Below are 13,425 nucleotides of genomic sequence, written 5' to 3'. Positions count from 1 at the left end.
TTTGAAGAAGATGCTGAAGAGCCAAGGAATGTGAGCAGCCTCTAGGAGCTGGTAAACGCAAAGTAACAGACTCTCCTTAGAGTTTTCTGAAGTAGACTCATCTTGCCAAAACCTTGATTTTAGTCTCATGAGACCCATTTTGTACTCTGACTTCTAGAATTACAATACATTTTTTTAATCCATTAAACTTGTAGTAATAATGAACAAGATAATTTTGGCTATATATGTCAGAAAACCTAGGATAACTGTAACTTAAATAAAAGTTTATTTCTCTCCATGTGAAAGTGGGTGGAGGTAGAAATTCAAGGGTGATTTTGGTATTTCAGTGTCAAGGACTCAGCTCTTTCAGTCTTGTTACTCTGCCTTCGGTAAGGATCTTAAGCCAGCAAGTCTAATTTCAACCAGCAGGAAGAAGGAAAGAATGGTGAATCATCTTCTTTTGAAGAACTTCCTCAATGTTGCACACACTATTTCCACTTTTACATCTCATGGCCAGATCTAGTAGCACAGTAGCACCTAGTAGCAGAGAGGGAAATAGAGACATTATTTCAAGGAGCTATGTAATAAAGAGTAACAGTTCTATCATTAAAGAGTAGGAAAAATATTGGGGACAACTAGGTGTTGAAGTTGTAGAATGAAGCTATAACCACAATACTATGCTATTGTGATTTTTTTCTCTCATTGTTTTAAGAACATAAAGCAAACCCCACCAGATTTTTGGTCAATCAAGACAGAGGTCTTCATTCCATAAAGTTATTGAACAATTGCTATGTAATTGTATTTACTAGATTTTGCATGTACACATACATTAGAACATGCATATATACATGTTGAATGACTAGAAGACATTATATTCAAACTTCACGGGAGTGAAATGCTTGGCTGATAATAGCATTAAAAGTAATTTTTAATGTCTATTTGCATGTTACTTAGGGTCCTGGCAGGAGACTAATGACATATTCAAAGAGTAACTGAAGAAAGTATAATGAAGAGACTATTTACAAAGGTATGGGCAGGTTTCAAGGGAAGAAATGATAAAGCATTCAACGATTACCATCCATAGGCCTGAAGGCACAAATGGAAGAAGGAGTTTCTGGAACTTTGCAAGGTCTTTAGGCATGGGACAAAGGTGTCTGGCAAAAGCTATGGGCCTTAGTAGAATGAAGCTATAACCACAATCAGGCAGGAGGAAGAGTGGATTATCCCAACTCTTTCTTCCTCTCTGTTTTCTGATCATTTGTCAATGCCTCCCAAATTGGTTGAAACCAAACAGAAACCAGAGGGCAAAGGACTTGGTTGATGTGGTCCACAGAAGTCAGCCACTCAAAGCATGGAATGAATTTTGTGACAGAGTAACAAACATCATATGAAAAAGTAAAGCATTTTATAGAGCTGGGAACAATTTTAAAAATCTTAACTTGAAAGAGAAAGGGAAAAGATCTGAACAGAGCTGTGTCAGACCTGGCACAAAGAAAGATTAAGAGAATGATCAAAAAGTAAACCAGTGGGAGGGGCACAATGGCCGGTCTAGTTATATAAGTAGGATAAAGAGAGTGAGAAAAAAAGAGGCATGAGATGAAAGAATGAGAAAGGTTTGACCAAGATCTTGAAATTGTAGTATAAATGAACACTGGGTTTTGTCACCAATTTTGTTAACACATTGGTGGGACATCTAAAGCCTGTCACTGTTTATAGGTCTACACACACACACACACACTCTTTTTGTTTTCGGTCCAAGGGCTGAACAGCAGTTGTGATATACCTGAGAATCTGTGGATTACAGAAATCCAGGGCTGTAGGTCAAAGAAACAGCCATACTCTGTTCACAACCACTCAGCAGCTAAAAGAAGTCAAGATGTCAGAGAAAAGAAATACACGGTTAAAAGGAAAAAAAAGCAGTAGAAACCAGATACTGGCACTCTGATATCAAGGCAAATACTTAAAATTAATACAAATTCAAAATACTCATGCTGCTGTCTTATATACCTATAATCCTAACTATTAAAAAGGGATTCCATGTTCACAAATAACACCAATAATAAAAATTGTCTTTCATGGAGGCAGTTTTTTGAAAGCAATCCTCTTTACTGTGATTTTACGGAAAAGATCAGTACTAATTTTACTTTTTTGGATTTTCATTGACATCCTACAAACATCTCTACCTAAAAATATTTATACTTAACATCTCATTATACTCAAAATATTCCTGAAAACTTGCTCTGCATATAGAAAGCCCCATCTGATAACATTTCATTGACTTATACACATTTGTCCTTTTTATCACCTCCTGGGAGGCTTTATTTGAAAAGCTGAAATGGGTCCTGAAGAAAACTGTTGGTTCTATACCATCCTATGATCATGTTTCCTTGCTTGACTCTGACAGCAGAATTTGGTGAAATTGCAGCAATGAAATGATCATTGTTCTCTTTGGTACACTGTGACTCAGATTCAGAGTCTTATTAGTTGATCTATGGAATAAGTAGAAGCTTGAACAGACCTACATATAGAATATACTTTGAGAGTTAGCATGTATCAAATGTATTCTTTTCCCCATCAAAGCTCTAGGAAAATAAGCATTGAATGGAGGAGTAACACCAACATGCTATCAGGATTTCCAAGAAATTAACCAATTTTAAAATTCTGATGATTAAAAAATCATACATTGTTGTACTTAAATGTGTTTGGAAAGTGAGGTACATGAAAATCATACCTTTGATGTGGAACACCATGAAATATGTACAATTTTGAGTTGAAAATAATTTTATGTTGAACTTAACTTATACATAAATCTTATACGAAAATCAAATAACTGCAAACAAATTATGAAAAAAATATAAAAGACAATTCTAAAATATTTTACCCATTTATTCTTTCTCAGTAAATTTGGAAAAGATAATTCATTTTTAGAATACTTGTCCTTTAGCATATATGATCACAGTGTTTGGTAAAAGCAAGGTAACATTTCATTAACATATTACTGAATGAATGCTGTATGATGGCACTATTATCAGTGTCCCCTACTCTCTTCAATTTAATCTAAATCTTAATAAATTTCTCTATAAAGTGATTCTAAAGTTTTCCTATCTTCAATTACATTTAAGAGATAAGCAACTATAATATATGCATCAGGTTTAAAGCAAGACTTCATTTTTTAATTTACTTTGCATGCTTTCTCTTCAGTCTAGAGTTCATTGTCTTCAAAAATATTATATAAGGTTTATCAGTCAAGTATTTAATTTATAAAATATAGTTGACACATGCTTTTACAAAATTTATATTAGATTTGGCCTCTCAATATTTGTACATATTTAAAAAACAGGACTGAACAGAATTAATCATTTAGGGAAAATGATTATGAAGAAATTTAAATTAAGAGCAATTAGACTGGATAAGACAGTAAATGGCTTTCACAGTCATGATTTCAACTGTTTCTAAGGATGGATGTGATGAGGGCAAATATTAATTTATTAAGTATCTACTAATGTCTAGGCCCTCTGTTAAGTGCTGAGGATACAAAAATGAACAACAACAGCAACAACAAAAACCTACCGAATAAGTTACCTGATTACATAATATCTGGCCCAAGTTAACCAAATTAGTGACCACTAAAGTAAGGAAGAAAATTACTTTACCTCATTTTGTCTCTTTATGATATTTAAGGTGAGGATGAATAGTGAAAGAAACTTGGTAAGAATTTTCAAGTCAGAAGGAAAAAATGGCATTTGTAGTAAATAATTCCTAAGTTTGAGGGTAGGTAAAATGTGCTTGAGCTAGAAATATATACATGTTTTGCTTTTCTGGTTGGAAATTAGGTTAGCAATTTTTAAAAACTTTGGAGAAAATTTCTGGCAAAAGACATTCTATGATCTGATTCAGAAGACAACTGAAGAATATCATACAGTCCTTAAAAAGAAAGGAAAAATTACAATTGGACCAAGCATTTTGATGTGCGTAAGTTTCAGTCAACATGGTATTGAGGAAAATGAGAAATGCCTATACTTAAAATGATCATTAGAGACAATGATTTTAGTTTTGGCATTGGGAAAGAGTACAGATACATAACATACAGCAAAGAATATTTAGTCCCATTTTGTGCACTGATAAATAAAGCATTTATGCTCAAAATGCCAAAGCGAATGGGGCATCTTTTAATTTATATTCAGGATTTAATTGTCTGATTTTTGAATTACCAGACTTTAGCTGTAAGGTTATTTCGGTTGAGAGATTTGAAGACATTCATCAATGGATCATCTACATTTTCTGGTGGGGTGTGTTTAAATCGCAATTTTAATAAAAATTCCTGACACAGGCAAGACAAAAATCGTAGGCATAAATTGAGCATCTACTATACTAGCACCGTTACGTGTGATTTACTAGATTATTTCTAACAGTCCCATATGTCAGGTTTCAGTTTGCTTGATATCTCTATTGATTGCTCTTACACTGTTAATTGATAACATTAGTTGAAATATAGCTCATTTATTCCATAAAGTTGTTCTCAGAAAATTCCTCATGTTTTTGCAGGGAGCAGGGAGGAGAAACCTCAATCCCAATCCCACATTCTGAAGACAACTTTTTCAGTATTTGTGGTGCTACATACGTGGTCTTTCAGAAATCCTCGGACTTGTACAAAGTCAAGGACTTAAGATAAAAATCAGCAATCTGTCTGCATCGAAGACATCTGTTTCTTGCCATAAGGTCCTTACACAGCGACGACCGCTCATTTAAGAAGTAAACCGTGGCCTGTTAAATACCTAAACTCTAAGTCACGACGCCTACGATTCCGGCGGTCGACCCAGAGAGGAAAGCAGGGAGGGCGGGGAGGAAGGCAGGGGCGGGGGAGGCCAAGGTGACAGCAGGTGAGCGCCGTGCTCGGATGAGGAAGTGAGACGGGCACCGTGTGGGGATTACTCATTCCGCTTTACTGCAAGCGGAACTTCTCGCCTCTTTCGGTCCAGCTTAAGTTCAATCTGACTGAAGTCACTTCCCATCCTGGTTCTCTAGGGGGAAAACCGTGCGTCCCTGTGAGGGAAGGCAGTCAGGACAGAGCGGGTCAGGTAGCTGCTCTCGTGACTCTGCGTGTCCTCGCCGTCAAGGGCCGAGTTCCCCAATCACTCGTTCCCGGATCCCCGAACCTGCCCTTCCCCGAATCCTGGGAACTCCCCGGGGTTGCCCAGGGCTCGACCCTCTCCCGAGCCCCGGAGTGCGCAGGGTTGACGAGTGGGGCGTGGGAGCCGGGCCCAACCTTCAGGAAGAGGGAGGGCCGACTGCCGCCCGGGATGCTCAGAGAGGCCGCTCTGAGGGCACAGGGTCCAGAGCAGCAGCAGCCAGACCCGTTGGCGTACTAGACAGCCGCGGCGGGTGTGGCTAGTCCAGAGGCAGAACGCCGCTGAGCTTCCAACTTTACCTTTCCCACTCGGACAGCCTGTCGCCCTTCTGACCACGTCCCCACAGTATCCCAACGACCCAATCTCTCACCCAACCACACCTGAGGAAAACTTTTCCCTCTCCTCTCAATTCAAACTCCGCAGCGTCCTAGGTTGCCGCAAACCGTCCTGTCCTTAGCAACAAGGTTCCGGCCGTAGAGCGAGCGCCTCTAGGTGTAAGGAAGGTGATGTCGTAAAGCCGCGAGTGTCGTAAACCAGGTGCGGTGGGGAGGGGGGAGGGGTGGAGGCGGAGGGGTGGGGGGGAAGGGGGAGGGAGGGAGGGGGAGGAGGTGACTCGAGCATTTAGACACAAGCGAGAGGATCATGGCGGATGGCCCCAGGTGTAAGCGCAGAAAGCAGGCGAACCCGCGGCGCAATAACGGTGAGTGGCGGAGGGGACCGGGGAGCGGCGGAGTCAGGGGGAGCCGGGCAGCCGGGGCGCCCCCGGGGATGAGGGGGGCGAGCCGGGTTGGGGGCGGCCGGGGCAGGGACGGGCAAAGTGGAGTGGGAAAGTAGAAAGTAGTGCTCTCTGCCCCCCTCCGCTGCCGCCACTGCCGGAGCCGCGCCGCGGCCGCTCGCTCTCCCTGAACCGTTATGTCTCTTACCTGGTCTCTCTCCGCCTAGCGGCTCCTGCCGCCCCTGCCGCCTCCCTGGACCGTTAGCCGCGGCCGCCGCCGCATCCCCGGCTCAGGGCGGCCGGCAGGGACGCGGCCGGCCACTTTTCTGGTCTCGGGTGGAGCGACTGTTGCTTCTTTTCGCACTTTTCCCCACTCTTTTCGCCCCTCGGCGCCTCTCTCTCCCCCTCCTCTTCAGCCCTCTCTGCGTTCTGCTCCCTCAGCGCCCAGGCCCCCGGGAGCCTAGGAACAAACTTGTGCCCGGCGCTGACCGTGCAAAGTGGCTTCCGCGCGCCACGGCCACGGCGGGCGCTGGAGTCCGGGGCCCGCGGTTCGGGCAGGGCTGCGGGCGCGCGGCGGGCGGCGGCGACGGCGGCGGGACGGACGGCCGGGCTGCGTGTTGTCCGTGCGCGCGTGTGCGCGGGCGCAGGCGGTGCGCGCCGCGGGCGGACCCCGCTCGCCCGGCGGCGGTAAAGTTGTGACCAGCGCGCTCGCGGAAAGGGGCTCCAGAGACGCGGGTCCCTACACGCCCCTCCTCCCTCTGCACCCCCGGCCACTTTACCCTCTGGCTCCCGATGTTGGGGCGCGGATGCGCGTGAGGGAGGTCCCCATTTTGTGAGGAGCTGGTGGGGCAGCACAGAGGGGACAGGCAGGAACGGGCACCTACTTGCTGCTGCCAGGGAGCTCTGTGGATGGCGGCGAGCTCGGTGTGTTTGTAGAGTTATTACCTGGTTTTAAGAGATCTGGAAGCACCACAGACAGATCCCCCTCCCCAAGCAGGACTCGCTCTGGGCGCCTGGATGGGGCTGTGTGCTTATGCCTCTCTTTTCTCTTTCGGTTTTTGGGGAAGTTATTACCTGGGCCGGACGCACGGAGCGCTGAAGCCGGATAATGGAGCTTGGATGGCGCTCTGGGTCTCGGGTGGAAGAGGGTGGGGGATGGGGCGGACGGACCGACGGACGCTCGGGGCTGCTGCTCGCGCCGCAGCTGCAGTGTTTATTGATTTGTGCTGATGTGCCAGGGAAACACACACCCCTCTGCCTGCCGTGGGAGTTTTTTTTTTTTTTTTTTTTTTTTAAAGAGGGAGGCAGAAACAAGGAGAGAGATCGAGACCCGAACATGTGGTGGTTGCACGGTCGCCTTTTCCAGTTTGAAGAGACGTTGTAAGTTGATTGTATTTCAGCTTATCTGGGGGGCGATTCCGTGCCTTCTCTCCCGTCTGCTCAGCGGTGAAATGTCTGCTGATTGTTATTGTCTGGACAGTTCCTGTGGCGAGAGGGGCGAGACTGGCCGGCCGGGGGCGGCGGGAGCGCGGCGGAGAGATGCCCCCGCCCGCGCCGGGTACCTGTTTGTATAATAATGGGCGGCAACGGCCCTGCGCTGGCTGCGGCCGAGTCTATATAAGGAATTACGCGTGCATTTCGGACCCAGGATCTCATTTTGGCTCCTGCGTTATTTTTTCGACGAGTTTTTAAGAGTAGGGGAATAAATGCATCCCTGATGGGATCGGTGTCGCGTCCAGAAAATGAGGAAATATGTGTTTAAGTGAAAACTCTGCGCGGTCCCCCCGCCCACCCCCCGGCTCCTGGGCTCTCTTTCTCCCTCCCCTCCGGGATGTGAAACGCAAGGTTTTGTAACCTTTCCTGGCAATTTTAGATTTTGTGTGGGATTTCCTGTCTAGAAGCAGATAGGAAGGTTTTAGGCTGTTCCAAGATGTTTTCTTCCAATCGTAAACATATTTTTAACATATTTGAGCCGACATTAAAATCACCGCTTTCATGAATGATTTCAGTTTCTTAAATAAATACCTGCATTTTAAAGACGTTTGATAGTTACCACCGAAAGGTATATGTGGTATCCTCATTGTGGTGACATGACTTGTTATAGCAAGGAGCAGAGCATAGGCTATTGCAATTTTAATTTCCTGTTTTAGCGTCACATAGTGTGTGTTCTATATTGAGCTGTTGCGGCTGCTGCTGATGTGGCTTTATGAAAGGTAAGTTGGTTCGGAGAGGGCTGCTCGCTTTTTACGTTATTTAAAATGTTGATCGCCTGAGAAAGGGGCTTTTCTTGTTGCTGACGACATGTGTGTGACATGTGAGTCTGAACCACCCAGCGACTGTGCAGCTGCTGTAAACATGTTTACCTGAACAGGAAAGAATGGATTTTTCTCCTAGACATTCAGTGATATGAATATTATACTCGTAAGACGTATCAACAGATGACTTAAAGGGGAATAAAGCTATCCTGAAAGGTACTTGAAAACAACAGGAAAAAAGAGATTCTTGATCGCTGCAGCAAATGGCAACTTGTGCAGGTAGAAAAAAGATGGTGTTTAGTTTTCTCCTGCATGTATGTCAGCCCCCTCTTGTCTGCTGCTTTCATTCTCGAGGGAGGGATTTATTTACCAGGCTTGCTTTCAGTGTTTTTCCTTTGTGTTTAATATTAGAAAAACAGATTTGGGGCTTTTTAGCACAAAAAGCCTTGTCTGCAGTATGCATTACTCTCAGAAAACAAAAGGTGTTTAAGATAGCACTGTACAGGTATCTTCCATTTTCATCACTTTTGCTTGTATTCTTGCATTTCTTTTTGTTCTCATGCATTTTATCCATTGCTGATCATTATAGCCATGCTATTTGATTTATTTTGCAAATTAAAATGAAGTTACATGCCATTGTGTTGTGAAACCTCAGGATAGGTGCTGGTTAATATTCCTTAGCAATGCAGTCATCTTTAAGTTGCAGATGTGTTTTTGGATAGAATTGGCTGGAAAAAAACTCTTAAATCTTTTTAATGAAATAATGGTATATACAGTGAGAGATAATCATAGAGATATTTTATGTTGTTTATGCATACATAATATTTTTATTAATTTTGAAATAAGGTATGCAGATTTTACTACTAAGCCTTTAGTAAAACATTTTAATTTCCTTTCTGGAATATATCTGCAGAGTACAATATTAATGGGAGTTTCAAGTAATGTAGCTTGACAGGGATAAGCCAGTTGAGTAAGGTTTGGCTAAAGTATCAAGCATTGTGGGGTAACTTTATGGTAATGCCATTAGTCATCTATAAAGGAGTGATATTAGAATTGCTTGAATTGATTATTGCCATTTATAATTTAATGCTCTGTTATATTTTTAAAATATGTCTTTTATGATTTTCCACATTCTACTCTCTTTGTGACATGGTTTTCTTATGTTTTTTTTCCTTGAGAAATGTACTGTAGCTGCTAAGGACCACATGCTGATTGATTAACCTTAGATGGAATAGCAGGTGCAGATTTTTCTGTCATTAGCACCATTTCTTCTTGCTGTCTTTGGAAACCACCAGTAGAGGATGCTAACAAAAATGATTATGGATATAGTTGTGTCATAAGTCTGTCTGTCTTCTGTGCTCATTGGGATCTGTTGTATAATTCTGGATTTTATTGTTATTTAAAACTAGCCCAGGATAAATTAGACAGAAGCATTTTCTTGTTTATGGAGACTAGAAAGATGTAGGAATATTTTAACTTGAATAATCTTATAAACTTGAGCTTTTTAAATCTTGAATTGAGGTTGATATTATTTTAGTCTTGCATTAAAGCAATCATGTTCCTTTTTAAAAAAGTTTTCTTAGGCTTGAGGAAGAAAATGTAAAGATTGACTATTTACAGTGTATATTTCCTATACTTTTAAATCTCTTTTGTTCATAGGTTTCCTGAAAATTTTATTATTTTAGATATTAAAAGGTATAAAAGTTTAAGTATGATAAGGAAAACAATTAATTGATAATACTGTGTAATAATTTTTCCATAACTTATACAGGCTTAGAATATAGATGGGATGGCAGATAACTATGAAAGTTTGTTAACCAGTACTCTCAGATATTAGTGGTTTCAAAATTTTACCTTTTTTCCCCTTTCAAATCCATTTCCTATTGATAACCCTCCCCCATCCCATTTCCTTAGTCAAGAATTGCATCTTATATAAATTGTAAATTTACTAATTATGAATTAAGGATCTAAGTTTGATTTAAGTGCAAAAAATTGGTAGTTTATTAATTGTTCATGCTTGTATTCAAAGAATACTACTTTCAGCAAAGTATATAAATTAAAATTATTACTTATACATAATGGCATAGAACTTAATGTATTCAGTCGTGTCTTTTTGTTTTGTGTCCCCAAGATTGTTAATATAACAGTCAACTTTAAGCCTTTCATTAAGTTTAATGTTAGGAGTATTTATTTCCCTAATTATTTTTAATGGTGTTTCCATAAATGTACTCATACAAGTACCACAATGCAGTAGTCTTGAATTAAATTAAAGCATTACCTGAATTGTCAGGTAAGCTTGCATGAACTTCTCGTGGGTATTGAGTGTGTGTGTATGTGTGTGTATGCATGCATGTGTGGTTTTTCATTTCCTGTCAGGTAGTTCTTTAATTCTGTATTCTAATTCCTTAGAGCTCATTAGTTGAATAGGTGTGGTTCACTTTTTGATGAATTGAAAAACTTTACTATGGAATTATGATGTATGTAATTGGGTATGGAGCATAATTTAAAAGTATTTTATAAACAGAATGCATAAATTACTTCTTAATACAATCCTGATATAAAAGCATGGGAAATATTTATTGCTTCTTGTTTTGTTCCCTTATTAGTCTCCAATATTTTTGAAATTCCATACCTTTCTATGTTTGCAGTTTTAGTAGCTTTGAAGCATGTGATGAGAAATTTGTATTAAATTGTGGAGAGTATTTAAAAAATAATAGCATAATTATTTCTCAGATTTGTGTTTTTATGCCTCCTTTTGCTTTCCTTTGTATAAATCACTTCTAAGTGTGTGAATAGAGCCAGATGTAAACACAGATGCAATATCATGGAATTATGCTCTTACTTACTTCTAACTACCTATGTTGAATTGCAGAACAGGAGAAAAATCATACAGATGTTGGAAGAAGATATGCATTAGCTTGCAAAAGTACAATGAGAGGTTAGATGACTTGATGTAACTTTTGAAATAGTATTTAAGATTGAAAAAGATTTATCTTTGCAGCATGACTTAATTTATGGGAAATATATTTCGAATACAGATATAAGCTAAAATAAAAAGTGCATTATTGAGAGAAAATTTGGAAAATTTTACATTAGAAAAGTACCTTGATGATTTTTTAAAAAATATCCTTTTAAATGATAATGTTGTACATATTACTAGCTGAATAGCTATCATATAGGCTAAAAGTTGTATAGATTGATATGTATATAGTAGAAATGGTTTTGTTGGGACCATAATTAAATTTTGTACTTAAACTGCACTGTTGTACACAGAGGAACAACCCATTTGGCATAAACCTAAGTAAATGTATTTTGGCCACTGCAGCAATTTTCAAAGATGCATCTGAATTTTTATGAAATGATAATAAAGACATATCTTAAAAACTTAAGTCTGATCTTTAGGTATTGCTAAAGGAAATAATATTTTCTTTGTATGGGAGAGTGTTTTGAATATTGTATTCTTAAAAGCAGCATTTTAGGACATTAGTTTTACCACATGAAAATTTCCAATATACAGTGAGCAAGTCTGGATTTTAAATTTTATGGAGGTGGGTTATACTGTTTTTAACCTGAAATTGGGTGCTGGAAAATATGGCAATGTATTATTTAAATAACAAAATGTTCTTTAGTAAGTAGAATTTGCCTTAAGATTGTTTTCAGGAATAAAAATTGAAATTTAGAACTTCATTAATTTTGTTAAGACATACTTTGGAAGTATATCTTGTGTATGTAGATATATTGAAAACTTTTCAAAGTGCAAGAAACAAAACAAAAGCCAAGTTAATATGTATGTTTTTATTAAAGCTCTGAAACTTTATTAAATTCTTAATTTTTCATTTTCTAAGAAGTTAGTTTTTTTCTGATTTATTTCTTCAAACTGCTTCTGCTATTCAATACATGTTCCTCTATATAGAGATTACATTTATCTGTCTGCATATAGTCCTGTATCAGTTAACAACATGAGAATACACTCTGAGAAATGTGTGATTAGGAGATTTTATCACTGTGCAAATATCAGATTGTACTTACACAAACTAAGATGACTGTGATATCACTAAGCAATACAATAGGGGATCACCACTGTATATGCAGTTTTTCATTGACCAAAACATTGTTATGCAGTACATGACTGTACAGTAATCTTCTCTTAAAGGAGGTCATATTCCAAGATGTTCCAATAGTACCCCCAAATCTTGGATAGTACTGAAACCTATAATTATAATGCTGTTTTTTCCTGTATATACATAGCTAGGATAAAATTCAACTTACCATTTATGCACAGTAAGAGAATAACAACAACTAATAATAAAATGTGGCAATTATAATATATGTTTTAGTAAAAGTTATTTAAAACGTTCAAATTGTGAAACAATAGGTGAGGATTATTACATACATTTCTCATCATGATTAGCATTTTATATTTATTGAGATTTGACATATGGAGTTTGAGGTATGAACTGTTTATAGAAGACCCTATGTTGGAGTAGCATTTAAAAATCATCTCCTTTGCAGTAACAACCACATCTATGCAGAAATTATTGGTAACTGATATTTTATGATCTCTTAATTCCTTTTTTCCTCTCCTCTATCCATATTTAAACTTAAAAATGAATGAACTATACGTCTACAAGTTATGTAATTTCTCATTTCTCGTATTCATTGCTGTATTCTATATCAAAAATCATGTTTTCCTTTTTTAAAGTCTCCTAATTTCAAATTTTTGGATATTTTAAATATTCTGATTGTAATTTTATCAAATAGGATGTTGTTTTTCTTTGGATATCTCAGTAACTATTTATAGTCACTAACTTACAATATATTTTAGTTTAACTTTTTTTTTCTGGCATGATGTTGAGGATCCCCTTGAGAGCCTTGGGCATGCTCCATCACTGAGCTACATCAGTAGCCCCTTGATATCCTTGTTCTGGAAGTCTGTAATCCATAATTCTGACAGAAGGGTTGGGATTTGTTTATTTGTTGTTAAGTAGGTAGTTTTCAGGGTGTAACTAGTTTCCTGATTTAATAAATTGACAATTTTTTGAATCATAATTTTTAATGTGAAAGATTGTCATGTCCAAAGTAATATTTTATCCAAAATCTGATACAGATGAACTGAAATTTAGTCTTTAAGTAGAAACTGCAGAGGATACTTGAACATGTGCTTTGAGAAGGTGTAATGCCAGACAGATGTAAATGCCATGTGGAATAACATATACTAAATAAAACCTTCCATGGAGTTTATTTTCTGAACCAGGGCTCAAGTTAACCTTGCTCTGTGTTGGTACATGAAAAGGCTGTGAAATCACTATCTCTCTTTAATGTTTTCTCCTTTCTACCCTAAAACTAA

At 39.2% G+C, this 13,425-nt stretch overlaps 2 protein-coding genes across 8 annotated transcripts in view; one reads left to right on the top strand and one right to left on the bottom strand.

Annotated features, from left to right (window-relative positions):
• Window positions 1-246: 246 nt before the first annotated feature.
• LOC106145065 (uncharacterized) lies at window positions 247-7,854 on the bottom strand. Its single transcript, XM_078022966.1, has 6 exons — window positions 7,849-7,854; window positions 7,160-7,436; window positions 6,898-7,049; window positions 6,032-6,768; window positions 1,763-1,840; window positions 247-516 (listed from the first exon to the last, which is right to left on the bottom strand). The coding sequence occupies exons 1-4, from the start codon at window positions 7,852-7,854 to the stop codon at window positions 6,085-6,087; spliced, it is 1,119 nt and encodes a 372-aa protein (XP_077879092.1). The 3' UTR covers window positions 247-516; window positions 1,763-1,840; window positions 6,032-6,084.
• Zeb1 (zinc finger E-box binding homeobox 1) overlaps window positions 5,704-13,425 on the top strand; it is a 160,100-nt gene continuing 152,378 nt past the window's right edge. For 3 of the 7 annotated variants that reach the window (XM_005330809.5, XM_005330808.5, XM_005330807.5), the window contains exon 1: window positions 5,704-5,808. In XM_005330809.5, the coding sequence (XP_005330866.2) occupies window positions 5,751-5,808 (58 nt within the window). In that variant the 5' untranslated portion in view covers window positions 5,704-5,750. Of the gene's footprint in view, window positions 5,809-7,056; window positions 7,204-7,728; window positions 8,037-13,425 lie in introns of those variants that run through there. The other 4 variants (XM_078023442.1, XM_078023441.1, XM_021730179.3 and 1 more) reach the window with 2 other exon arrangements.

The sequence above is a fragment of the Ictidomys tridecemlineatus genome, chromosome 10, assembly GCF_052094955.1.
Source record: "Ictidomys tridecemlineatus isolate mIctTri1 chromosome 10, mIctTri1.hap1, whole genome shotgun sequence".
NCBI lineage: Eukaryota > Metazoa > Chordata > Mammalia > Rodentia > Sciuridae > Ictidomys > Ictidomys tridecemlineatus.
The sequence above is the reverse complement of the archived record's forward strand: the minus strand, read 5'-3'. Positions and strand labels throughout refer to the sequence as shown.